Source organism: Mustela nigripes, chromosome 7 (genome assembly GCF_022355385.1).
Source record: "Mustela nigripes isolate SB6536 chromosome 7, MUSNIG.SB6536, whole genome shotgun sequence".
Taxonomy (NCBI): domain Eukaryota; kingdom Metazoa; phylum Chordata; class Mammalia; order Carnivora; family Mustelidae; genus Mustela; species Mustela nigripes.
In genome coordinates, this window is record NC_081563.1 from 14889439 (window position 1) to 14913869 (window position 24431).

At 49.4% G+C, this 24431-nt stretch overlaps 1 protein-coding gene across 6 annotated transcripts; it reads left to right on the forward strand.

Moving 5' to 3' along the window:
* Nucleotides 1–1168: 1168 nt before the first annotated feature.
* Nucleotides 1169–21021, forward strand: LOC132022234 (b(0,+)-type amino acid transporter 1-like). 6 transcript variants are annotated; one of them, XM_059407559.1, is made up of 7 exons: nucleotides 1169–1309; nucleotides 12017–12115; nucleotides 16032–16165; nucleotides 16342–16471; nucleotides 17624–17748; nucleotides 19588–19675; nucleotides 20171–21021. In XM_059407559.1, the coding sequence occupies exons 1-7, from the start codon at nucleotides 1253–1255 to the stop codon at nucleotides 20402–20404; spliced, it is 867 nt and encodes a 288-aa protein (XP_059263542.1). In that variant the 5' UTR covers nucleotides 1169–1252; the 3' UTR covers nucleotides 20405–21021. The 6 variants fall into 6 exon arrangements, with proteins under 6 accessions (XP_059263542.1, XP_059263543.1, XP_059263538.1 ...); XM_059407560.1 differs by having other exon boundaries at nucleotides 12020–12115; XM_059407555.1 differs by lacking the exon at nucleotides 1169–1309 and having other exon boundaries at nucleotides 11363–12115.
* The last annotated feature ends 3410 nt before the right edge of the window (nucleotides 21022–24431 follow it).

Here is a 24431-nt window from a genome sequence, read left to right on the forward strand (position 1 = left end):
TGAAAGAATGCAACTGGGTTTCTTAAGCAAATCGCTCTGGTCCCTAATTTTAACATGGAACAAGGATCCTTAGGAATAAATGTGAAATATTTAGGAGCAACACTAAGAATTAAATGAATAATGGAAGAGGCACTCAATTCTTTGAAAATCACTTCAAAATGAAGTGTTCTTTTGAAAGTAAAGTTTGGATTTGTATATACACATCTTTTAAATTTCAAAACAAAAGCTATAATTTATGAAGGTGAAAACATATATTCATTAATTTTTTAGAGGGCAGAATTTCAGAGGCACCTGGGTGGCTCAGTTGGTTAAACCTCTGCCTTTGGCTCAGGTCATGATCCTGGGGTCCTGGGGTTGAGCCCCATGTCGGGTGCCCTGCTCAGCAGGAGCCTGCTTCTTCCCACTCTGCCTGCTTGTGTTCTCTCTCTGTCAAATAAATAAATAAAGTATTTGAAAAAATAGCAGGCGGAATTTTAGAATTTTGTCTAAATGCTATTTTAAAACTGACAGAGCCAAGAGCAAATACACGTTCTTTTAAAAATGCAGTGTGGGGCGCCTGGGTGGCTCAGTGGGTTAAGCCTCTGCCTTTGGCTCAGGTCATGATGTCAGGGTCCTGAGACAGAGCCCTGCATTGGTCTTTTTTTTTTTTTTTTTTTTTTAAATGCAGTGTGAAGAGCAAAACTAAAAACAAAATTTTAAAAACGCCCCAAAGCTAGAAACTTAGAAAAAAATCTAAAAAATATGAAGAGGAAGAAAAGCCTCTGAATCTAGGAGTCAATGGCCTTCCTGGGCCTGCTTTCACAGGGAGGCTAATGAGATTAATGTCCACGTCACTGACTCAGACTGTCGTTCAGTGATACAAGACAAAGAAAAGTCTAGAGGGTGAGACAGGAACCAGCAGAAAGGTAGCCACTTGGTGGGGAGCCAGCCTTGTTCTCATTGTCCTGGGCCCTCCCTCCGGTCCTGGCGGCTGTGCGACCACAGGAGCCTGGGGGACCCTGAGTTCTTGCGGTCACACGGCGATCCTGCTGCAGGGGCCCAGCTCTGCCTGGAATTCATGGATCCTGGCGCTGCTCAGGACTCTTCGTTGTTACCCCCAGGGAGTGGCCCCGGGAGTGCCGCCTCAGAGCGGGGGAGGGGGGGATTCCAGCCCGTCTCTTAGGCCGCTGGTTGGTGCTGAAGCCTGGGTCCCTGGCCTCAAGCTCCAACGGGCAGGAGGCCCTGAGGCCGGCTGCTCCGGGAATATGGGAATATGGCTCGGCCTAACGGGAGGCCCGGGGAGGGAAAGGCGGCGGGGCCTCCGGCTCAGGTAAGGGGGCCCGAGCCAGGCAATCGGCCCGAGATAACCGCAGCTTTGGGCTCAGGACATGCATGGGGCTCCTGGTGCTGAAAGGGTGTGAGGATGAGGGCGGCTCTGCAGGGGCGGGGCGGGGTGGGGGTGTGGGAGGAGGGGGTTGTGGGGGGGCAGCATCAGGTGTGGGCGCCGAGGATGGGTCTGAGTCGCGCAGCAGGGCAAGATGGACCTGGTCTCCCCGGCTGTGGGTCAGGGAAAGGAGATGCTGGCCGTGACCCTCAGGGTTTGTCCTGGAACCCCGGGTGTCGCAGTCTGCATTCCCGGCCGGAAGTCTCTGAGGCAGAGATTCATTCCGGAGATTGACTAGGCGGCTGGTTCTTGCGGAATCAATGCCGGAGGCGGGGAAGAGGGAAGGATCAGGAAGATGGGACCGTTGAGCCGCAACACAGCGTCAGTGGAGAGCTCGGCTGGCCCTACATGGGGACCTTGCAGAGTTGCCAATGTAGGCAACAGGGTTGGGCTTTGTGTCCCACGCTGATGGGTCTTTGGGTGAGGACCTCCCTGGGAGGAGTGCCCTTACATGGGTCGGGAGGTGCTCCCTGCAGCTGGAGACTGACAGCACTCGCACTCCTGGCAGTTGGGGCAGTAATGCCGTCACTCCCGAGGGGGTTCTGGACGGGCCTCACCGGGTCTGTCACAGTTAGGAGATGTGCTAAGCTTCAGGAAGAGCGGGTCTGGGCAAGGTGATGAGCTCCATTTTGGACATGTGTTTTTGGTGTTGAAGGGATTGGCAGGTGGGGTGTCCAGTGGACTGCTGGGTGTGCAGGGTCCGAAGCTTTGGAGGAAGGTCAAGGACAGAAATACAGATTCAGTGAAGCCATAAAAAAAGGAGTAGAGATCAGAAGAATCTTTGGGGCCGTTGGAGTCAGGGAAGGATGAAACCTGAGCTCATTGTCTGGCAGCGGGTCCTCACAGGGGCCTCCCAAGAGGAGACATCTGGATAAGATCTGCAAAAACCAGAGAATTCAAGAATCCCAAGTCGATGAGAGTTCTTGGAGTTGAGAGCCCTGCTCCCACTCCCCCCCAGGGAGCTCCCTGCGCTGATGTGCAAATCAGGTGGGAGCAGTGACTGTGTGGGGAACCGCCGTGGGACAGGATGCTCACCCGGGGTCATCTCCCCTCAGCTCACCCCCTCTCCCATGCCCTCCCCCCTCCATCTCCCTCTGCCTGTCCTCCGCTTTGAGGCTTTTCTCTCTTCCTCTCTCCTCCTCCTCTGTGGGGTTCTCTCCTTCCTTCCCCCCGGGACCACTAGAGGGCGGCAGCTCACAGTCCTGGCGAGGCTTTGCCGGTGCTCTGCAAGCTGGAGATGGTGGGCGGAGCGAGCACCAAGATTACACCCGGGGCTCCCCGGGGCTCCTGTCCTGGGTCAGGCTTGTACTCACAGGGCTGTCATGTGGGAAGCGCCACGTTCAGCGGGAGGGCAGGAGTTGCTTCTTCCTTGCCCTGCTCTGCTGAAGCATAGAGACACGGTGCTAACTGGACTCCTTTGGACGGAGGGGGACCTCCAGGCCCAGAGGATGGCCAGGACCTACTGGAGATCTCTGAAATGACAATCACACCCGCCTCCTCTGTCCTGGGGCTGTGGGTCCACAGAGCCTTCAGAAATTGTGGCTACACCTTAGTCCTACTGTTTGTGTCCCCGGGTGCTCTTGAAAGGGTTTTTCCTGAAAATAACAGGCTCTGATACCGTCCAGGGTGTCGGAAAACCAGTGCTGGTCCCTGGGCCCCTGCATTCCACCTCCCCCAGAAGCCTCACCTGGGGTCTCATTGCCTGGGTCTGTGAGTCCCACGGATTCCTGCAGGGATCCTTGAGACCACAGCTCCGAGAGACTGTGTCTGAGCACTGGGCCCCGGCCTGTGTTTCTGAAGGCATGGGTAGGCCAAGAAAAGCTGTTCTTCAGCTTGAGGAGAAGAAAAATGGGATGACGTGGGAGGGAACCCCTACAATAGTAGGCTGGGGACCAGAGCGCTTGCCCAGAGTCAGGCCCCAGCTCAGTCACTACCTCCTCCCATCAACCCCTCCTATAGATGGTCCACAGGCCAGCTGCGTAGCTGGCCATGCATTTAAGTGGAAGATGTGGGATGGCTTTAGCATCTTTCTTACCTGTTCTTATGCTCCTTCTGGGAAGGTCCAGAGCACTAGCCGGAGCCAGACTAAAGTGTTATGTTAAGTTGGGGCTGGAATGGACGAACAGGGGCCTGGGCAGGCAGAGGCGTGAGAACTGACGGGTTCCCTCAACTAGGTCAACCTATGGGCTCTGTGTAGCTGCGGTCACATATGGAAGAGAAGAGGGGTGGGTCCATCTGGAGGCTGAGAGGAGCAGAGATCAGGGCCCCTGACAGTCAGGAAGGAAGAGAGGTCTGTGCTTGTGTGCAAGAACCTACCAAGAGCCTTGTTCAAGCTTGCACCAGGTATGGACACTTCTGGAGCTCATGGATGGGCAGACTAGGTCAGCCATGCTGCATAGATCGGGGACAACACAGGTGAGGCTCTGAGGAGATCCCAGTGTTGAATCTGTGATCAGAATGACCAGCTGAGCCTCTTCTAGACTTTTCCAGGCAGCATCCTTGGGGGTTCTGCCCGGGGGCTCATTCTACTGTCTCCTTACTCTGAATTTCTCATGGTTTGTGTAGTGCTAAAAGTTCTTTCCGAGGCACATCCCACCATGCCCAGAGGACCCTCATTGTAAAATCCCAGCCAGACCGTGGGCGCCAATCACTTGGTCCTCACACTGATCTCCGGATTCAGAGCTTGGTGGGAGTTTGTTCATTCACACCTTCTCTTATTCATGCTTCTACTCATCTGTTGGCTTGTGTCTAACCTATTTGCTCACTCATTCATTTATTTACTCTCTCATCCCTCCAGAAAACAATTCTTGATCCCTCTTGCTCCTCTCAACTGTAAAATATGAAGAAGCAAAGGAAACCTGTTTCTAACTTCCAGAAGCTCATGTGGTGAGAGGTGAGCAAGTGAACAATCAGAAAACAAAAGAGAAGTTGACAAATGCCCTAGAGGGTACAGAGGCAACTGAAGCTCAGAAGAGAGAGAAATTTCTGGAAGGGCTACTGGGATGGCTCTGGTCTTGACCTGCTCTCCTGGGAGCAAGGTTCCCTATGGTGCGTGGAGGCTGCGGTCATCGCTCAGCCTGGCTGGAGTCTCTAGCTGACCATGTTACGGCCCTGCTTTGCCCTTCTGTGTCCTCAGCAGTAAGCAGGGTGGTATTGGAGCCATTCGTCTCTAGGGCCTGTTTCTTCAGTGGCTCAGTGAGGGGTCCATTTGTACCTCTTTCGTGATAGGTTAATATTTAGCTAGTTTCAGATAAAACGTTTGCATTTATAAACAGTGTCTGTGTCTCCACAGCATGCGATTTTCTGGACACTCTGTGAACCTTCTGTAATGAAGGAAGCCAAGGCCAGCAGATGGGGCTCTCTAGAAGCTAGGAATCACTGGGTCGTATCTGCACTTCGCTCCCAGAGGAGCCCCTGATTAGCAGGAAGACCTCGGTTACAGAGCAGTGTAAGCAGCCCCCAGAAGCCTTGGGGATCCTGGGGAAGCAGAAGCACGGGGAAAGACTGGCCTTCTTGGTCCCTTGTGTGTGTTGGGGGGGGCAGAGTCAGAGTCCCCTTACAGGCCCCCGAAGATAGACTTTGAGACTGACCCCCCTACCTGCACTCAATTCTTCCCAAGCCCTGCAGCTAATTGGTTTTTTTTACGTAAAAAATCGAGATGAGGGCGCCTGGGTGGCTCAGTGGGTTGAGCCTCTGCCTTAGGCTCGGGTCATGATCTCAGGGTCCTGGGGTTGAGTCCCGCATCTGGCTCTCTGCTCAGCAGGGAGCCTGCTTCCTCCACTCCCTCTCTCTCTCTGCCTGCCTCTCTGCTTACTTGTAATATCTGCCAAATAAATAAATAAAATCTTTAAAAAAAATCGAGATGAAATTAACATAACATAAAATTTGCCATTTTAACCATTTGAAAGGTACAATTCAGTGGTTTTTAATATATATCCATAATATTGGACAATCATCGGTACTATATAATTCCAGGATATTTTCATTGCCCCGTAAAGAAACTCCATTCCCTTGAAGCGGCCCCTCGAAACCACTAATCCACTTTCTGTCCCTCGGATTGACCTGTTCCGGACATTTTATTGAAATACAGTCACAGAATAATATGTGACTTTCTGGGTCTGGCTTCTGTCATTTGACATCATGCTTTTAAGGCTCATCCATATATTAGTATATATCAATGCTTCATTCTTTTTATGGTGGAATAATATTCCATTGTACGGATATACCACATTTTATTTAGCCACTCAGCAACTGATGGATGTGGGGTTGCTTCCACCTTTTGACTATGAAGAATAATGCTCCTGTACAAATCTGTATACAGGTTTTTGTGTGAGTATGTCTTTAGTTCTTATGGGTATGTATCTGAAAATGGAATTATTGGGTTTTATGGTAAGTTTATGTTTAAATTTTGAGAAACTGCAAATTGTTCTATAGTGGTGACACCATTTGATATTTCTTTTCCCTTTTCTTTTTTTTTTTAATTTAAATCTTTTTTTTTTTTTTAAAGATTTTATTTATTTATTTGACAGAGAGAAATCACAAGTAGATGGAGAGGCAGGCAGAGAGAGAGAGGGAAGCAGGCTCCCTGCTGAGCAGAGAGCCCGATGCGGGACTCGATCCCAGGACCCCGAGATCATGACCTGAGCGGAAGGCAGCGGCTTAACCCACTGAGCCACCCAGGCGCCCATCTTTTTTTTTTTTTTTTTTTAAATATTTTGTTCTTTCAGCAAATGCCCTGCAAATTAGAATGCTCTGAATCTTTTTTTTTTTTTTTAAAGATTTTATTTGTTTATTTGACAGACAGAGATCACAAGTAGGCAGAGAAGCAGGCAGAGAGAGAGGAGGAAGCAGGCTCCCCGCTAAGCAAAGAGCCTGATGCTGGATCCCAGGACCCTGGGATCATGACCTGAGCTGAAGGCAGAGGCTTTAAGCCACTGAGCCACCCAGGCACCCCACTGTTTTATATTTCTAATGGCAATGTGTGAGGGTTCATATTTCTCCACATCCTCATTAAAATGTCACATTTTCTGTTTTTCAACTATAGCCTTCATAGGGGGCATGAAGAGGTATCCCATTGTGGTTTTGATTTACATTTCCCTAATGACGAATGATAGTGAACATCTTTTCGTGTGCTTGGCGGCCATTTGACTGTCTTCTTTGGTGAAATGTCTTTTAAGTCATTTGCCCATTTTTAAATTGGGTTGTTTCAGGTTTTTGTTGTTGTTATTGTTGAGTTGTAAGAGTTCTTTATATCTTCTGAATACTAAACTCTTGCCAGGTCCAAGTTTTGCAAAAGTTTTTTCCCCCCCTTTTTGTGGGTTTTCTTTTCACTTTTTTGGACACCATCTGATGCACAAAAGTTTTAAATTTTGATGAAACCCTGTTTATATTTCTTTTCTAGTTTATGCTCTTGGTGGCATATTTAAGAAACCATTGTTCAACTCAAGGTCATGAAGATTTGCAACTATGTTTCCTGCTAAGAGTTTTGCAGTTTTAAAGCTTTCATTTAGGTCTTTGATCCATTCTGAATTAATTTTTTTAAAAGATTTTATTTATTTATTTGACAGACAGAGATCACAAGTAGGCAGAGAGGCAGGCAGAGAGAGAGGAGGAAGTAGGCTCCCCACGGAGCAGAGAGCCGGATGCAGAACTCGATCCCAGGACCCTGGGATCACGACCTGAGCCGAAAGCAGAGGCTTTAACCCACTGAGCCATCCAGGCGCCCCCTGAATTAATTTTTATATATAATGTGAGACAGAGGTGTAAATGAACTCGTGCCTCAGCAGCATTTCTGGATTTCCTTTAAATTAGATAGGAAAGGGGCACCCGGGTGGCATAGTCTATTAAGTGTCCAGCTGTAGGTTTCAGCCCAGGTCACGATCTCGGTGTCATGAGACGGGGACCCAAGTTGGGCTCCCTGCTCAGCATGGGGTCCGCTTGAAACTCTCTTTCCCTCTCCTGCTACTCCTCCTGGATACGTGCGTGTGTGTGCATGTGCGCTCTCTCTCAAATAAATAAATAACATCATTAAAAAATAAATAAATTAGTTAGGAAAAATGAGGAGGTAAAAAAGATATTAATACTATCTTTATATTTGTCTATGTTGATACTTTTATCAGTGTTATTGATTTCTTTGTGTGGATTTGAGTTACTGTGTAGGCTCCATTCATTTCGGCCAGAAGGACTCCCTCTAGCAGTTCTTAGAGGGCAGGTCCGCTAGAAATGAACCATCTCAGCTTTTGGTTATTTGGGAATTCCTTCCTTCCTTCCTTCCTTCCTTCCTTCCTTTATTTCTTTTTTTTTTTTTTTTAAGATTTTACTTATTTATTTGACAGGGAGAGAGATCACAACTAGGCAGAGAGGCAGGCAGAAAGAAGTGGGGAAGCAGGCTCCCCGCAGAGCAGAGAGCCCGATGCGGAGCTTGATCCCAGGACTGAGATCATGACCTGAGCTGAAGGCAGAGGCTTTAACCCACTGAGCCACCCAGGTGCCCCTCTTCCTTTCTTTTTTATCTTGAGGGAGAGTTTTACTAGAAATAGGATCCTTGGCTGAGCTTTTGCTCCAGCACTTTGAAGATGCCATCTCACTGCCTTCTGGCCTCCATGGTTTCTGATGAGAAATTAGCTGTTAACCTTGTCTAGGAGTACTTGTACTAGATGATTTGCTTCCTTCTTGCTGCTTTAAAGATTCTCTCATGGTCTAACTTTTTTTTTTTTTTTAAGATTTTTTATTTATTTGACAGAGAGAGACATAGCGAGAGAGGGAACACAAGCAGGGGGAGTGGGAGAGGAAGAAGCAGGCTTCCCGCTGAGCAGGGATCCCAACATGGGGCTTGATCCCAAGACCCTCAGATCATGAGCTGAGCTGAAGGCAAATGCTCAACGACTGAGCCACCCAGGCGCCCCTCACGGTCTGACTTTTGATAGTTTGATTATGAGGTTTCTGTGTATTTCTTTATTCTATTTGGAGTTATACTTCTTGGGTATGTAAATTAACGTTTACTCATCAAATATGGAAAGTTTTCAGCCATTATTTCTTTGAACAGAAGTTAGCATAACTCCATTGATCTCCATAGGATAATGGGACATGAAGGTGTTTGGTCTATTCTCATGAACCCTTTTGTGGGAGAATCGGCAGCCCCATATTCCTGATGGGAAATGAAACTAATAAAGATTTCATCAAATGCACAGTGATGTAAAACCCAGTTCTCTGGCTCTTGGCTGTGGGATTTCTTCCCAAGACATCCATTGACTGAGCCTCAGACTGGGTCCATCAGCTACCCCATCACCTGTGATGGCAGCAGAGGGATGACATTTAGGTTCAGCTCTGCTTCAGAGGTCCCTCCCTCACAGGCAGGTCTGACCCTGGAGCTGAAGACCACACGTGTCAGATTCTGGAAGGGCAGCAGGAGTTGCTCATTGAAGCCCCTAGAACTTCAGAGTTTCTAGTTCCTTCCATTCAGAAATCCCTGAGGCTCCCACTCATTGTCCTCTTCCTTCTCTTCCTGGCTGGTTCTAGCTCCTTAGCCTGGCATGTAGGGTCCTCCTCTTTAGACACACTGCTCGACAAGATGAGTTATTCAAAACAATCTTTATGTTCTCCTAATGTTCTTCAGGTCACAGGTGCCTTCACATCTTTATAGTAAAGAATTTAACCTCGCCCCAAGAGAGGCCTGGCCCTTGCCTTCAGCTTCTGGGAGGTAATCTCTAAGCCTTTGGAATGTCATACCTGATTGCCCTGTCTTTATTTGCCTGGGGACCTTGGGCAAGCCAGCTAGTAGAAATGTGATTTTTGGATAGGGGCTTTGGGTCATGAAATACCAGCTTGATCTCCTGAGGGGCTGGAAACTGAAGTCAGCCACATGAACAGTCAACCAGATCTATGTGATAGGACCTCAATAAAGAGTGGACACTAAGGCTCGGGTGAGTTTCCCTGGTTGACAGTATGATGGGCTTATTGTCCCACATCAACGCCTGGAGGATAATGCTGTTCTGACTCCACAGGGAGAAGAAAATTAGAAGCTCTATGTTTGGAATTCTCTTGGATTCTGCCCTATGTCTTTCCTGCCTTGGCTGACATTAATCTGGATCCTTTAAGTGTAATAAAACACAACTTGATTATGAAAGCGTTTTGTGAGTTCTGTGAAGCTTCTTAGCAAATTATTGAACAGAAGGATAGTGTTGGGAACCTCCAAATTTACCATTGGTATCAGAGGTTAAGGTGGTCTTGTGGACTGTCCTCTGACTCTGCAGTTGGTACCCACTAGCATCAGCTCTGGAGAAGAAGAGGGGTGACATTTGAGGGTGTTATTTACTGCTTTGCTATGGCCAGGAAGGAAGCAGATTTTTCCTTCCTGAGCTTCCAGGGCTCTATTCTATCTTATCTTCTTTCCCTCCAATTCTTCTAGGTCCTTTTCTTCTTAATTACTTCTCTGCCTTTTTTTCCTACCTTTCTGCTGGGTAGGAATCTTGGAGGACCTTCTTCTGAATCTTGGAGGGTTCCCTCCTCACGATTTTCTGAAAATGTCTCTACCTTTCAGAGGACCTATGTCAAGCAGGCGTCCATGCAGCAAGGGGAGGATGGACATGCCAGGAACCAGTAACAGCAAAGCTCCTGCATCTGTCAAGAGCTTTAGTAACTGCACATGCACATGAGATCGAAGTAGCCCATATGGCTGCCTTGACCTAGATCTGCCTGTTTGGGAGATTGCAGTTAGCTTTCTGCTCACTTTGGGTATCAGCATCTTTTTTCCAAATGCTAGTGAGTTTCACTGACCTTTCCATAACAACACTGGTAAAGGTTCTATAACCCAAGATTGAAATATATATTTAAATATGTATATGTATATAATATTCATATATATATACATACAATGTTCACATATAATTATATATATACATATATAATGTTCATATATATATATCTGAAAATAGGGAACTAATGAAACTCTTAGGTACATAGTAATAGCTAACATTTAAGGCAAGCCTGGGGATGCCTGGGTGACTCAGTTGATTAAGCATCTGCCTTTTGGCTCAGGTCATGATCCCAGGGTCCTGGAATCGAGTCCCACATAGGGTTCCTTGCTCAGTGGGGAGCCTAATGCTCCCCCGGCTTGTGCGTGTGCTCTTTCTCTATGACAAATAAATAAAATCTTAAAAAAACAAAACACTATGCTACCCCTTTAAAAATAAAAAGGGCAAGCTTACTCCATTTTATCTACTATTCTAGCTACTTTGAATGGACTATGCTATTTAATGCTTAGAATTACCCTATGTGGTGGGTACTGTAATTAATGGGCAGGTGAGTAGGGTGAAGTTCAGAGACCTCGTCTGAGTTCACACAACTGTGGGGGACTAGAGCTAGGATTTGAGTGCAGGATCCCATTCCTGACCCTGTACCTTACTTTTAACCACCTGCTCCCTTCGTGCTAGAGGTATAAGTTCTGTTCTGTACTATTTGAATTCTCTTCTTTAATCATATTGGTTCTTCCTTTAAGGGCTCATGCAATTCTAATTGGAATCCCGATAAAATAGGGATTTTATTGCTTGACTGATAAAACTACTGCAGGTTTTTTTTTTTTTTTTTTAAGGTTCCTGATGTTCAGTTGCTCACCATTCTTACTGTTGGCACGGGGCACCCATCCAACTGTTAGCCCACACACAGTGTTGGGGGGTTGGGCAGCAGGGATTTCTGCTAAATCCCTCTTTTTTTCCCTTGATCTTTCCTGTGGCAAAAAGCTCCTGCAGACTGCCTCTACTGGACTGGTAGATCCGTGAAGGCTCAGTCCTTTCTAAATGCCATACCCTGGCTGTCTGGTCTCTGGTTCAGACGACCTCAGGCGCTGTAATCATTAACTCCTGCAGGAAGCTCACAAGACAGATTATCTCTCAGAGCGTCTGCTTCTGCTCAACTAGACGTAGCAACTAGTGAAGTCCTGAGATGGAGAGAAGGCAGGAGAGAGATGGCGGTGAGGGGGTGTCAGGACTGGAGCCAGGTGGCAGGGGGCTAAGGCTGAGGAGGGAGATTGGCTTGTGGAGTGCTGTGTCCCTGACTGCTGGCTGTATGGTCGGTTCTGGTATCTTCATGTCACCACAGGGGGTCTTGGTCTACATAGGCAGCCCCGGGGCCAGTCTTGTGGTCTGGGCAGTCTGTGGTCTCCTGGCCATGATGGGCGCTCTGTGCTATGCTGAGCTGGGTGCTCTGGTACCCAAATCTGGGGGGGAGTATGCCTACATCCTGCAAATCTTTGGCTCCTTGCCAGCCTTCCTGGTTATCTACACGTTTGTGCTGTTGGTCAGACCAGCCGCCATCGCGGCCATCTCTCTGAGCTTTGCTGAGTATGCAGTGGCTCCGTTCTACCCTGGCTGCTCCTCACTGCCGCAGGCTGTGCTCAAGGGTGTGGCAGCCATCTGCATCCTGTCGCTGATGCTGGTCAACTGCAGGAGCTCGAGGCTGGCCACCATGCTGACGAATGTGTGCGCGGTCGCCAAAGTGTTCTCGTTGTTGGTCATCGTGGGGGGTGGGGCTGTGGTGCTGGGCCAGGGCCGTGGCTACACGGACGGCTTTCTGTTTGCCTTCCACAATACCACGCAGCAGCCCGGGCGCATCGGTATGGCCTTCTACCAGGGACTGTGGTCCTTTGATGGCTGGAATAATGTCAACTACGTAATGGAAGAGCTCAAGAATCCGAAGGTGAGTCCGTACTTCTTCAGGGCATGCGATCTCCAGACATCAGCAGTTCCAATTATTGTTATTTGAGCTCACAAGACCACGAGACATCAGCTGAAAGTGGGGGCTCCCTTTTTGCAGTCCTGAATGCCAGCCCACCGTCTCCCTTAATTTGTGTATGGAATTATATGAGTAATAACCTCCCAAGTGAGCACGGAACTTTATAGGACCACGCCTGAGGTCTCATTTGCCCTGTGAGGTAGGTACTCTTCCCCATTTTTCACATGGGAAAACTGAGGTTTAGAAAGAGGGAAGTGATTCTGAGGTCATGTGACTAGCAAGAGGCCATGCTTGATGACTCAGTTTGTTCTCTATCTTGATAGTTGGAACATGCGGACTCTTGAGTTATTATGGAAATTAACTCTTTGCTGTAAATATATCTGCTTAGGTTGCTACTTGTTTTCTTTTTTTTTTTTAAATTTCCTGCAGGAATCTTTAATTCTCAGAGGATGAGAACTGACTCTTTTCCTCTACCCCCTTGAGGCTGCCTAAGGGGTCTTTACATGTCTCAGCTCTCGATAAAAAGCTCCCTGAAGGCGAGTGTTGGGAGAATCTGAGACAAGGAGCTTGGAGACTGAAGTCCAAGAGCAGAGAGAGATTGGGGTGAGGGCTGGAGTTCAGGGACCCAGTTTTTATTCTTGCATGTAAATCCTTGTGCTTCAGTCCCTGGCCTGTGAAACAAAATCTTCATAGCTGCCCTGTCTACCTCACGGGGCTTCAAGGTGTCAGATAGCATAACCACTTGTGCATGGAGACAACAGCTGTAATTTGAGGTGAATGGCTAGTGTGTGCTCAGGTTGGTTCTGGGTGGGGTGGGAGCTCTAGGGAGCTCATGGGGAGTAGACTACTCTCTCTGAACTCAGGCCCTGAGCTCAGAGCTGGTTGAGGGAAAGAGCAAGGGGCCCAAAGATGAGTGAGACAAGCTCCCATGCCATAGAGCGTGGATTAGCCACCTTTTTCCTGTAAAACATCAGAGAGTTAATATTTTAGGTTTTGCAGGCCACGAGGTCTCTGTCAAGATTACTCAAGTCTGTTGTAGCATGAAAACAGTCATAGGTAAACAAATGAGTGGTGATGGCCTCCAAAAAGTTTATTTACAAAAACAAGCAGCAGGCTGGATTTGGTCCACAGGCTGTAGCTCGCTGACCCCGGGTGTGTGTATGGAGCATTTTTGACAAATGGGGGTTTCAAAGCAAAAACAAAGCCATGGCTCTGAATGCTGGACATTCGAAAGGCTGGTTCTCACTCCGCCCTCTGAAGCACATGTTAAGTGTATCTTCGTGTCACATTTTTTTTTTTCAAAAAAACTGCAGAACCTGTGCCAAACCTGGGCCAGTCTTATGAATCTGAGCGAAGAGTTAAGGTGTTCAGGAACGAAGCCAGGAAATCTCACTGTTCTTGTGGTACACGGTGGGGCTTTGCTGTCATAGCTCATCAGCTGGCAGGTGCGTTGTCCAAGATGTTAAGTTTAAAAGCACATGAGGTCCACTTCCCTGGGACTTAGCATGTGGCTGGGTCACGCATGGTGGGTGTTTGCCTGCTGAGGGTCCCCCACCACGAGGCCCGTTGTGGGGGGCAACCCAGGACTTTGTTCCCCCAGCCCATCTTTGCCACAAGTGGCATCTTCTGGACCAGACAGAACACACTTTCAGGACTGGAAAGATGAGGAATTTGCTTTCATGCCTCTGTGGTGGTTGGGGCATCTTCCTTTGCTTTTAGGTCCCCAGTTTTGAGAGCTAGAGGGGATGTGGAAGGACCCATCTTATATGAGACTCCATTGCCATCCTCCTGGCTTCCCTCGCACATACCTGTCACGTGACCTGCCAGGTCAGCGGACCAGCCTTCCCGGTTGCCTGGGGCTGAAGCGCTCCCAGGAATGCTGGACTTCTGGGGCTAAAAGCATGAAAGTCTCAGGCAAACTGGGCTGAATCGGTCACCTATCTGGCCCCCGCCCTTAGAGGACAGGACAGGATGGGACAGAGGCTTGGATATAATAAAGCTTGCCTCCGCTTGCTGCTGCAACTCAGAGAAAAGAGATCCCCAGGAGGCAGAGCAGTCAAGCAGGCCTTCCATATGTGGTGGGTTAGAGTTGAACCTTGAAGCGCTGATGAGGTTTGTGGCAAAACAGCCATGCAGAAGCAGTGTGAACAGGAACCCAGAGACTCGAAAGAACAGGGCACGTTTGTGTCCCAAGGACATTTGAAGGAGGCGTGAAGACAGTCCCCGAGATCACTACTCTGTCCTCAGTGCCCCCATGCATTTCCTCCCATGCTTCCCTCCAGAGTTTTCTGTGGGCCTGAAGAAAGCTCTGGAAATTGTTTTTTTTATATCACGTTGAAGAGCAGAAAATATGCTAACCAGGAGAGAGTCTTAAATGTGGGGAAGGTCTTACCTTACAGTGGACAAGGAGGTCTGTGTGGGACGGTGGTATAACTCTCCCCCGGACGGCGCTGTGCCGAGTCCGGAGGAGAACTCCCTGCCTCTTGGTACAGCATGACCACTTCTCTGTTTCATTTTGTGTTACATTGTAAGTGTCGGTAACAGCAATGCCAGGTTCTGGTGTTCCGTTTGGTATGGAGGGGAGAGGCCCTGGGCTCCTCAGTGCTTGCCTGCCCCTCACAAGGTAAGCTAAAGGACACCTAGAGAAAGCTTTTCCTTCCTCCTACTTTGGAGTCTAAAGATGTCTATCCAGGGTGGCCTACGCCTGGGGAAAGTTAAGTACTTCCGTGGGCCCCAAGGGAGACCCCTTCCTTCCATTTGCTCTTGGCTCCAGGATGATGGCCAGGGCTGGGGGTGTGACGTGGGAGGGAGTACACTGATGTACCCAGTTTTCATGGATTCCTCCATTTTTACTGGAGGATTCCTCCATTACTGGAGGAATCCTCCATGTTTACTGGATGCCTGCTCAGTCCCTTTCTTTTATTATTTTTGAAAAATTTATTTATTTTAGAGAGACAGCAAGTGAGCAAGAGTGAGCATGAGCAGGAGGGGCAGAGGCAGAGGGAGACAGAGTCTCCAGCAGACTCTGCGCTGAGTGTGGAGTCTGATGCAGGGCTCGATCTCGCGACCCTGAGACCATGACCTGAACTGAAACCAAGAGTCGGACACTTAACCGACTGAGCCACCCAGCCCCTCAGTATCTTTCCTGGGAGACCATGGGTCAGATCGGCCCTTAGCTCCCAGTTCAACCTGCTGTGAGCTCCCACGACCCCTCTGTCCAGGCCCTTCTTTCTTGTCCTCTTCGATGACCCTCACACCTCACAGAGGCAGAGCAGTAGGGAGTCCCACTTTACAGATCCCCAGTGACCCCCAGTTTCCAGTTGAGGAGATGGAGGGGCAGAGTGGGACCCTTGGGAGTCATGGCCTGTGGTCTGGGCCTGCATTCTGGAGACCCAGAGATTGGGCAGGGTTGGCGTGGTGGGCTTGGAATATTCCAGCTGGAAAGATCAATGAACAGCCAAGAAGGAAGATCTTTAACTTTCTTGTCCCTTCTCTGTGCCTCTGCTCTCACAGGTGCCCCTGCTGGGAATGCCCCCACCCCCACCCGCGGGAATCTCTCCTGTTCTTCCAGGAGAGCCCGGCATATGTTTCTGCTCATTCTGGAAGTTCTGGTGATAGCGCCTCTCCCCACCCCACTCCTGTCAGCCCCTCTGTACCTCCACTGCTCTGACTGGTTAGTGCCCCTCAGGGCCTCCCAGGACACCTGTTCTTTGTGTGTCCACGCTGTGGGGTTGTGAGCACATGGACGAGGGGCACACCCAGGGTCCGGCATATTCCCTGTGGCCAGGATAGGCTCAGCACTACCCGGACGAGCGTGTTCTAGGGCCTGAGAAGGACCTACCCCCGCTAACATGGGGCCTCTTCTCCCGGATCTTTGCAGCAAAACCTGGTGTGGGCGCTGCTGATCGCCATCCCTCTGGTCACCAGCCTCTACCTCCTGGTCAACATCAGTTACCTGCTAGTGTTGTCATCCAGTGAGATCCTCTCCTCTAATGCTGTGGCCGTGAGCTGGGGGTGAGTAAGTCAGGTGATGCGATCCTTGGCCGCCGGGCAGACCATCCAGCCTGGGGAGGGATAGTGCCCCTTGTGCATTTCAGCTTGCCTCTAGATGTTTTGCTAGCTCTGTTTCCTGGTGGTTGGCCTCCAGTTTGCTGATGGAGTTCCTTCCTTGGATTCCTCTGTTGTCCTAGGAACCAGGTGCTGGGAACCTGGGCCTGGCTGGTACCCTTGGCTGTCACACTCTCCACGTTTGGCTCCGTCAATGGGATATTCTTCGGTGGAAGTCGCGTGTGCTATGTGGCGGCAAGAGAGGGCCACATGGTGAGAGATGGGGTCCCGGCCGGGCGAGGTGGGGGTGCTGCAGTAGGGCACTGGAAGGACTACAGAGGCTAAGCTTTCTCCTGCCTGAACTTAGCTCTGAGCTTAATTAAGCCAGGCCTTCCCCTGTAAGTCAGAGCCCTGTTCTTTCTAAGAATGGGATTCAAGCATCCCACGCCTCTCCATTTAAACTCCAATCCTTCAACTTCTGGGTTTTGGGAGATCATCATACAGGGTCACTGTGGAGCTTGTAGGTGGTGGGAATGTTTGCACACTTTGGGGGCGTGGGGGCAGTGGGTGAAGCCATAGGAGTAGAGCCAATGTGGATGCCCGGAGGCCCTTCCCCCAGGGACTGTCCCTCTGTTAGCCTTTGCAGCAATGATGCTGGTTAACAGGCAGCTCCCAGGTGTCCGGGGCTGACAACAGCAAACATTCCATATTGTTCATCAGTCCTTGGGTCCCCCATGGCTCTGCTTCAGGCTGGGGTTTGTGTTCAGATTTCTTCTTTTGGGACTCCGAGTCTGTTCGTGTCTCAGGGACCCAGGCCAAAGTATGTTTTTGCCTGGAGCAGGTGGCAGGGGTTGAAGAGACCAAGCCAAACCACACAAATGTATTTTGAGCCTCTGCTGTGTTACTCCTGCTCACAGTTCATTGGCCAAGCCCAGCGCCAATGGATGGGGAACCAGACAGTATTTGTCCATAGGGCTGGGAGGGGGAGACTGACTATTTGCTGAATAATAGAACAGTCTACCACAATAACCCACAGTCCTACTCCATGCTCCACCGGCAACTGCCCTACCCTTTCCTCCCACTTTGTCTGTCTTCCCACCCTTGGTCCCTCTTCCTGTGTTCGGGATGAGCAATAGAAAGTTGAACGACCTGGCCAGGCACCTGCTTCAGCTCTCTACACTCTCTCCCAACTGGGTCTTGGCTGGCCTGGAGGGAGAGGTTCCCCCGTTCTGCATCCTGGGCCTGGTTTCACCCCAGGTAGGCCACAGAGATCTATACCCAGAAGCAGTGGAGACTGGGGACTATTAGGTTGGGCCCACTGGTGTCCAGAGTGAATTTGCCGGGGAAGAGGACAGGAAGCTTCCCAGGGCATAGAGCTGCTGTGGCTCCCCTGGGGGGCTGCCTGACACCTGGCTTTGCTCCCAGCCCCAACTTCTGTCCATGGTTCATGTGCATCGCCTCACACCAACTCCAGCCCTGATGTTTACCACCGCAGTGGCTCTGGTCCTGGTCATCCCAGGAAACTTCAGCACCATCGTGAACTTCTTGAGGCAAGTGAGACTCTCCTCCCGTGTGGGTATCTCATGGTGCCTTTGTGTGCATGCTCACATACACTCATTCACATATTTAAAAGTCCTCTGTGTGTGCACACTCATGCACATGTGTGTGTATATATACATAACAAGCTTCTGGAAGCCCCTATGTGTAACTATCACATACATGCATGTATGTATACATACATATGTGCACGCACGCTTCTGGAAGCCTGAGCTCAGCCATTTCAGCCATTCCCTCCCCGTTGTATTTCCAGATTTTTTTTTATTTATTTATTTGAGAGAGAGAGAGACAGTGAGAGAGAGCACGAGAGAGGAGAAGATCAGAGGGAGAAGCAGATTCCCCGTGGAGCTGGGAGCCCCATGCGGGACTCGATCCCGGGTCTCTGGGATCATGACCTGAGCCAAAGGCAGACGCTTAACCAACTGAGCCACCCAGGCTCCCTGTTTCCCAAATCCAAGTGTGTCTCCCTCCTGTCTTGCCCTGTTTCCCAAAATTCAATGAGACAAGGGTTTCACCAAGAGGCAGATGAGCAAAAGGCTTGTGCTGTCTTTGTTATTTTTTAATTCTTCCTTGTTCCTTTCCTCTGTCGCGGAGATCATGTTGAGGCCATCGTCAGGCTTTACTCCCCACTACCTCCAGCTCTTGGCTGTGGCATGATTTTCCCTTTGTCGTCTGATCTGTGCTCAGGACTCTGACCCAGCATATCTCTAGTGAACACAAGGCAGACTCACAGCCACACTGGGTATAGTCCGTGATTGGATTAAAGTGGGGAGATGTTCTGACCCCCTTTATTACCTTCTCTGGGGCAGAAGTGACGGGCAGTTGTGCCGTCTAGCCGTCCAGCCATAACTTTATGCCTTCATCTGAAGCAGGGTTGGGGGGTGTGTCCTCACACCCACAGGCGAGCGCGGCATCTGGGTGCAGAGGGAGTTCTCTGAGGAATTTTTTCACGCATCGTGTGCTCTCTCTTTTGTTGTCATAAGTATAATTAATTTCCTGGAACAGGATCTACAGTGCTTGATGTGACTTTGTTCAGAACACTGAGTAACAGACCTGGTTTTTCTTTTTATCTTCTTCCCATGAGAAAGGCTAAATTCATGATATGCCAAGAATAAATCAAACCCATGGTGAGCCCAGGGTTTCTTTAGACTGAGATTTGGGGGATGTGACCGAGAATGTTCCAGCACAGAGTGAGAATGTTAGGATGACCCATCCCAATGAGGACACAATGTCTCCCCATCTTGACTGCCTCCAGGGACAGCCTGGTCTGGACCCGGTCTCCAAGGGCAGGTGAGGTTTTCATTAGACCTTCATCAGCCACTCAGCTACCCACTCTGGCAAAGACAGAGGCCAGGGGCTGGTCTGGGTGCTCCACGGCCTACCCTGTCACCAGCTCTAAGGTAGGAGGATCTGCTATGAGAGTGTGGTCCCTGAGGAGAGCACAGGCTCCTTGAGATTCCACCAAACTCTTTCTTTTGGACACACACATGCGCTTCCCCTTCCCTTCCCTCCCTCTGAAAACTGTCCTCTTCCGTCCAGCCAGGGGCAGGCAAGAAAGGTCCGATCTGAAGCCAGGTGGGGGCCTGGCTCGTGTACTTGTCACTTGGTGACGGAAGATGAAAGAGGAGGGAATACCCCCCAATGCCTTCTTGTCCTTGGTGCCCCAGCCTTGCCTTCTTCCCTTAGCCTCCTTGGATAAGGGGCTGGGGGTGGCTGAAAGGCCTCTGGTGAGCTTGCACTCGTGCCCCGGGTTTGCACCAACAAGGCCAGCCCCTCTTGCAGACCCAACCAGGGCAGGGCCTGGTAGCGAGTGGCTTCTGTTTGCCTTTCAGCTTCCTTGGCTGGATCACCTATGGAACCACCATTGGCTGTCTCTTGTACTTGCGGATAAAGAACAAGAATCTTCCTCGACCTTACAAGGTAGACTTTGGAATAAACGTTGGGCTTTCTTCAACCTTAGTCTGTGCATGAGGCAGATCATTGGTCCACAGCCTCATCCGGGGTGGCCACTGTCATATTTGGTAGAAGATGTCTGTCTGTATTTCCTGGGGAGGGGGGATGAGGGACAGCTGGGTCCTAGGGCCTTGATTCTGCTTGCTGGGGACTCATTTCTCCTCTGGAGGACTCTCAGGGAGAACGATGAGAGACACATGCCCAGAGGAGGCTCACACAGAGTAGGACGCACAAAGCACAGAGATGATCAAGCTGGGTCCCAAAGCCTTGGCTCCTTGGATGGCCCCCGTAACCCAGCAGGTGGCTTTTCTGGCTAGGCAAGGTATGATGGCAGGGACAGGAAGAGGGGAGCTGGTGGAAGGTGGAAGCAACAGGCAGGCAGGCAGGTGGGAGGGACAGAGCCCAGGGGCCACACACCCTGTCCCGTGCCTCTCCATCATCCAGTCTCTGTGTCTCTGGCAGGTCCCCACCGTCATCCCTGTCATCATGCTCCTTGCTTCTTTCTACCTGGTGCTGGCACCCATCATTGAGCACCCCCAGACTGAGTTCCTGTACATCTTCCTGTTCCTGCTCAGTGGCATCCCGGTCTATTTCCTGCTTGTCTATTTCCGATGCCAGCCCAAGTGGTTGCAGATGGCCACCCTGTATCTCCAGCTGCTCCTGGAAGTTGCTCCAACTGTTAAAAATGTGCACTAAAGGACTGGACAGGTGAGCACTGCCCTTCTTGCTGCAGACATGTCTGTCCCCACGCAGGTGGCCTTGCCAGATTTTCTGTAGGTTGCGCATAATTCCAATGAGTGAATGGAAGGCTAAATACAGCTACTGTGAAGCTTTGGGGGGTATCCAACCAGGACAGCATCCTCCTTTCTCTAAGAACTGTGCCTCCAGTGCAGGCGGATCTCACAGTCACATTGGTATATGTGGCTGTCTGCCTGGGTATAGCTACTTGACGTTCCAGGTGGGCAGCATGAAATACATTCCCTTCTCTGGGGATCTTGGAGTTAGAATTCTGATGGTTGCCTCATCTGAGGAACGGTAAATTCTGGAGGCTATGTGGGACTGTCTTCTCTTATGTGGGCAGAGTAGAGAAAGCCCCCATGGAGAGAGGAATGAAGATACACAGAGAAGTGGTGTTGAGAAATTTCTTGGTGCCTAAGAGCTGGGGGTATGACCTGAGCAGGCAGCAGCCTTGGTCCCTGGCTGCTTTTCAGTTCTGGTCTCTGTCCTTCTGTGGCCCAACTGCCATCTGATTGTCCTTCCTGCTTTTTTATTGTCTGGGACAACGTGATACCTTATAATAAATTTCCAATTTTGGCTCAGGTGGGTTTGAGTGAGTTCTTATTTCTCGCAAATGGAAAAGATCTGGGTCTGACAAACCTTCTTCAGGAAGACATGAGACTTTAGTTCCTATTTAAAGCCTCCAACTGGCTTGAACAAAGAAAGAAGCAAGAGACAGATCCCTGGGAGGGAGGGATTTTGTTGGCTTTGGGTGAAAGGGAGGACGGTCGAATTTCTAGAAGAAAGGGTGGAAAGTTAGAACAGACCTCAGAAGGCTAATGCGGTGATAGGACTAAAGAGAGGCAAGGGGGCAGAGATATCTGGCTGCCCAGGGGAAAATGTAGGACAGGAAGGATGATGACAGTGCCTAGAAAGACTGGGGATGCAGGTTCTGAGTCCATGGCGGGGGGGGGGTGGTCAAAAAGAGGAGGGGCAGGGACACTGCTCAGCACCTCTCCTCCTGCATCTGCCCTGGGACACCTGTGTATGGCCTTCCTTTTATCGCCCAGATATGGAAAAAGCTCCCACAAGATCTTTCTGTTAAGTTTTCTTCTCACATCGACCAGTTCTCCATTTTTGCAACACCAAATGGGTGTCCATCGATTCCGTTCAATTCTGATACTATTATGAGTTGATGCAGACCTCTCAAAGCTAAAGGGCTCAGGCACCAGGGGCAGACTTCAGTCTCAACTCTTGGCTCCCTGGATACCCATGCTTCTGCCCAACTTGGTTAAGCCCCTCTCTTCACAGTCAATCACTTGCTAGAATGACTCAGGTCTCTGGAAAACACTTGATTTACTATTATAAGCTCATTACAAAGGATACAACTCAGGAGGAGTCCGGTGGGAGAGATGCATAGGGAACTTCCATGATATGCTCTCTTTGGATATGTCACCTACCTGGCACCCTGATGTGTACGCCAACCTGGAAACTCTCTGAAATCTGTCATTTGGAGGTCTTTATGGACATTCCATTTATGTAGGTGGATCAATCATTGGCCATCGTGATTGAATTCAATTTTCATCTCCTGGGATCTCCCCAGAGGTTGGAGAGTTCCATCCTGCTCATCCATCTTGGACTTGTCCGGAAACCAGTCCCCATCCAGAAGCTATCGGGGGCTCCCATCCACCATCATCTTGTTAGCATACAAAAGACACTCATCACTTGGAGAATCCAATGCTTTGGGAGCTGTGGACAGGGAACTGGGGACAAAGACCTAATATTCATCTTTTGTTTTACCATCCTTCTGAACTGTGAACTCTTTGTCAGTGCTGTTCCTGAGGACATGTTGCTTGTGAAATTCTAGGAGAAACTTCATATCCCTTACCCCAGCAGCACAGCCTACCTTAGAGAAAAGAAAATTATAAGAGGCTGGGTCTATCCAGTTCCTTGTCAAGGGAGACCTTGGATCAGGCTGAAAGTTCCCAGAAAAAGCTCTGAATTAGTTCTTTCCTCTTCAGTTTCCCACCAAACTGTGCCTTTGTCTCTCCTGAGCCTCACCGGGCCATGTACCCTAGTGTTTGGTTGCGTTTCATGCTCCCTGCTGGGCTGTGGGTCTGGTGAGGGTGGGCTGTTCTTACACATGTTTGTACATCCCTCATTTCCTATCATGCTCCTGGGCTCCTTGCTGACCAATAACATTTGGTGAATCAAAATAATGAAATATTTGTTGAACAATGAGGGGATGTATGAGATTTATATTTTTTTTTAGGATTTGTGAGCCTGGTTTGCTTCCCGATAGTGCCTGCTCTGCCCTGGGCTCCCAGGCCCTATCTTGAGAATGTTCTCTAAGGAGGAGAGACATTGCCCAGATCTTGAGCAGTCACATCCAGCTGGCAGTGGGTGCAAGCCTAGAGGTGGAAAGCAGAAAGAGGAGCTGAAGTCCCACAACCTTGGCCTTGGATCATGCACTCCAGTTAGGCTGTGTCCCTGTGACTCAGTCTTCTCATCCTTTCCATAGCTGGCTTCCTTTTGGCTCAGTCTTTTTGTGATGGTGCAAAGGGTCCTCCAGGTCAGGCTCTTGGAAGGCAGCATCTTGTTCCTTGCAGTTTCCCAGGACATCTTCCCTGATCTCCTGTTCTGCCCCAGACCCCTTAGTAGGCCCCAGAGTAGCAGTAGGGAGTGATCCTCAGTGGAAATCTGAGATTTCCTAAGAAATTAGTATATTGAACTTCCTTGCTCTGAGTCAAGAGCATGATTTCTATTGTTACTTATCTTCTATAATCAGAGATAACATAGTGTCATGATGCTGGCCTTCGGATTGGAGAAAGAATGTTCTGAGTCTTGAGGTCAGGGTTGAAGTCCTCTTTATTCCTTCTAGAGAAGGAATAAGTTCCAGGAAAGGTGTGGGGGCAGGTGTTGGCTAGGTTCCTGGGGCAGGGCAGTGTTCTTTAACCCTAGGTCCACCCAACAGCATTTAGATGTTTCTGTTTAGGGCAGAGCCTGTCTACTCCCAGTCATAAGCACTCAATTCTTTGGACTTCCTTTAGACCATTTACACTGTCTTCTGCTGAATACTTAGATTGGGGGAAACTGAGTCTCATAAATTAATCCATGCAAATGAATGTCATGGTTAAATTTTCAAATACTACAAAAGGTACAAAGGGAAAGTCAACATTTCTTACTCCACACTCCCCATTTCCAGTGCGATCAGTTTCCTAGCTTACTTCCAGAAAGCTTCTGCACATGTATGTAAACCATGGTAGAGTACACTGCTGCTTCGCTTATTAGAATAATCACAACCTATTCAGTTCTTCCTGTTGAGGGGAAACAGTTTTCTTTTCCTTATGTCTGTCCCCAGACCAGGGGCTGAGTCCTTTACTGTGGTGGTCATACATACATATTGTTCACTATCCTTTAGCTCTTCTTCTGACCACATGGTAGGATTGTAGTTCCCTGTCCCCTTGGAGTTAGATGTGACCATAGGACTTGTTCTGGTTAATAAACTGTGAGTTGAAATGATGTACATTTCTGTTATGGTGAAGCTTCAAGAGCCAGTGCACAATTTTCTGCATTTTCCATTTCCCTCTGCTTTAGAGCCTGGCAGTGTCCTCATGGCTGTTCTGTGAGCCTGGGTCCTGACATAACAATGTTACGGAAAAGGGCCAGTCCCCAGTCAACCCTACGTTGGCATGTAGTGTGAGCAAAATTAACTTTTCTTGTTTAAACCACTGAGATTGGGGGATGTTTGTTACTGCAGCAGAATCTAGCCCATCCTGACTGTTCATCCCTCCTCTGCTCATGTGTCTTACAAGTACCCAGGACTGCTGACCAGTTGAGCCAGGCCTCAGTTTGAGATTTGCCAAGGAAAGCACAGGTGATGTGAGCTCATTCTTTTGCGGGTCTCCTCCTCTCTCTCACATCATTCCTGTTATTCCTCACCTGCCTTCCCTGTCCTTCTCCTCCAGGCCACCCCTCTCCTGTCTCCACCCCCAACACATTTTCT

Coding starts and splice junctions, on each gene's coding strand:
- LOC132022234 (XM_059407555.1), top strand. CDS start 11,363: ATGGAGAGAAGGCAGGAGAGAGATGGCGGTGAGGGGGTGTCAGGACTG. Junction 16,166..16,341: donor GCTGTGGCCGTGAGCTGGGG/GTGAGTAAGTCA, acceptor CTGTTGTCCTAG/GAACCAGGTGCTGGGAACCT. Junction 16,472..17,623: donor CGGCAAGAGAGGGCCACATG/GTGAGAGATGGG, acceptor CTTTGCTCCCAG/CCCCAACTTCTGTCCATGGT.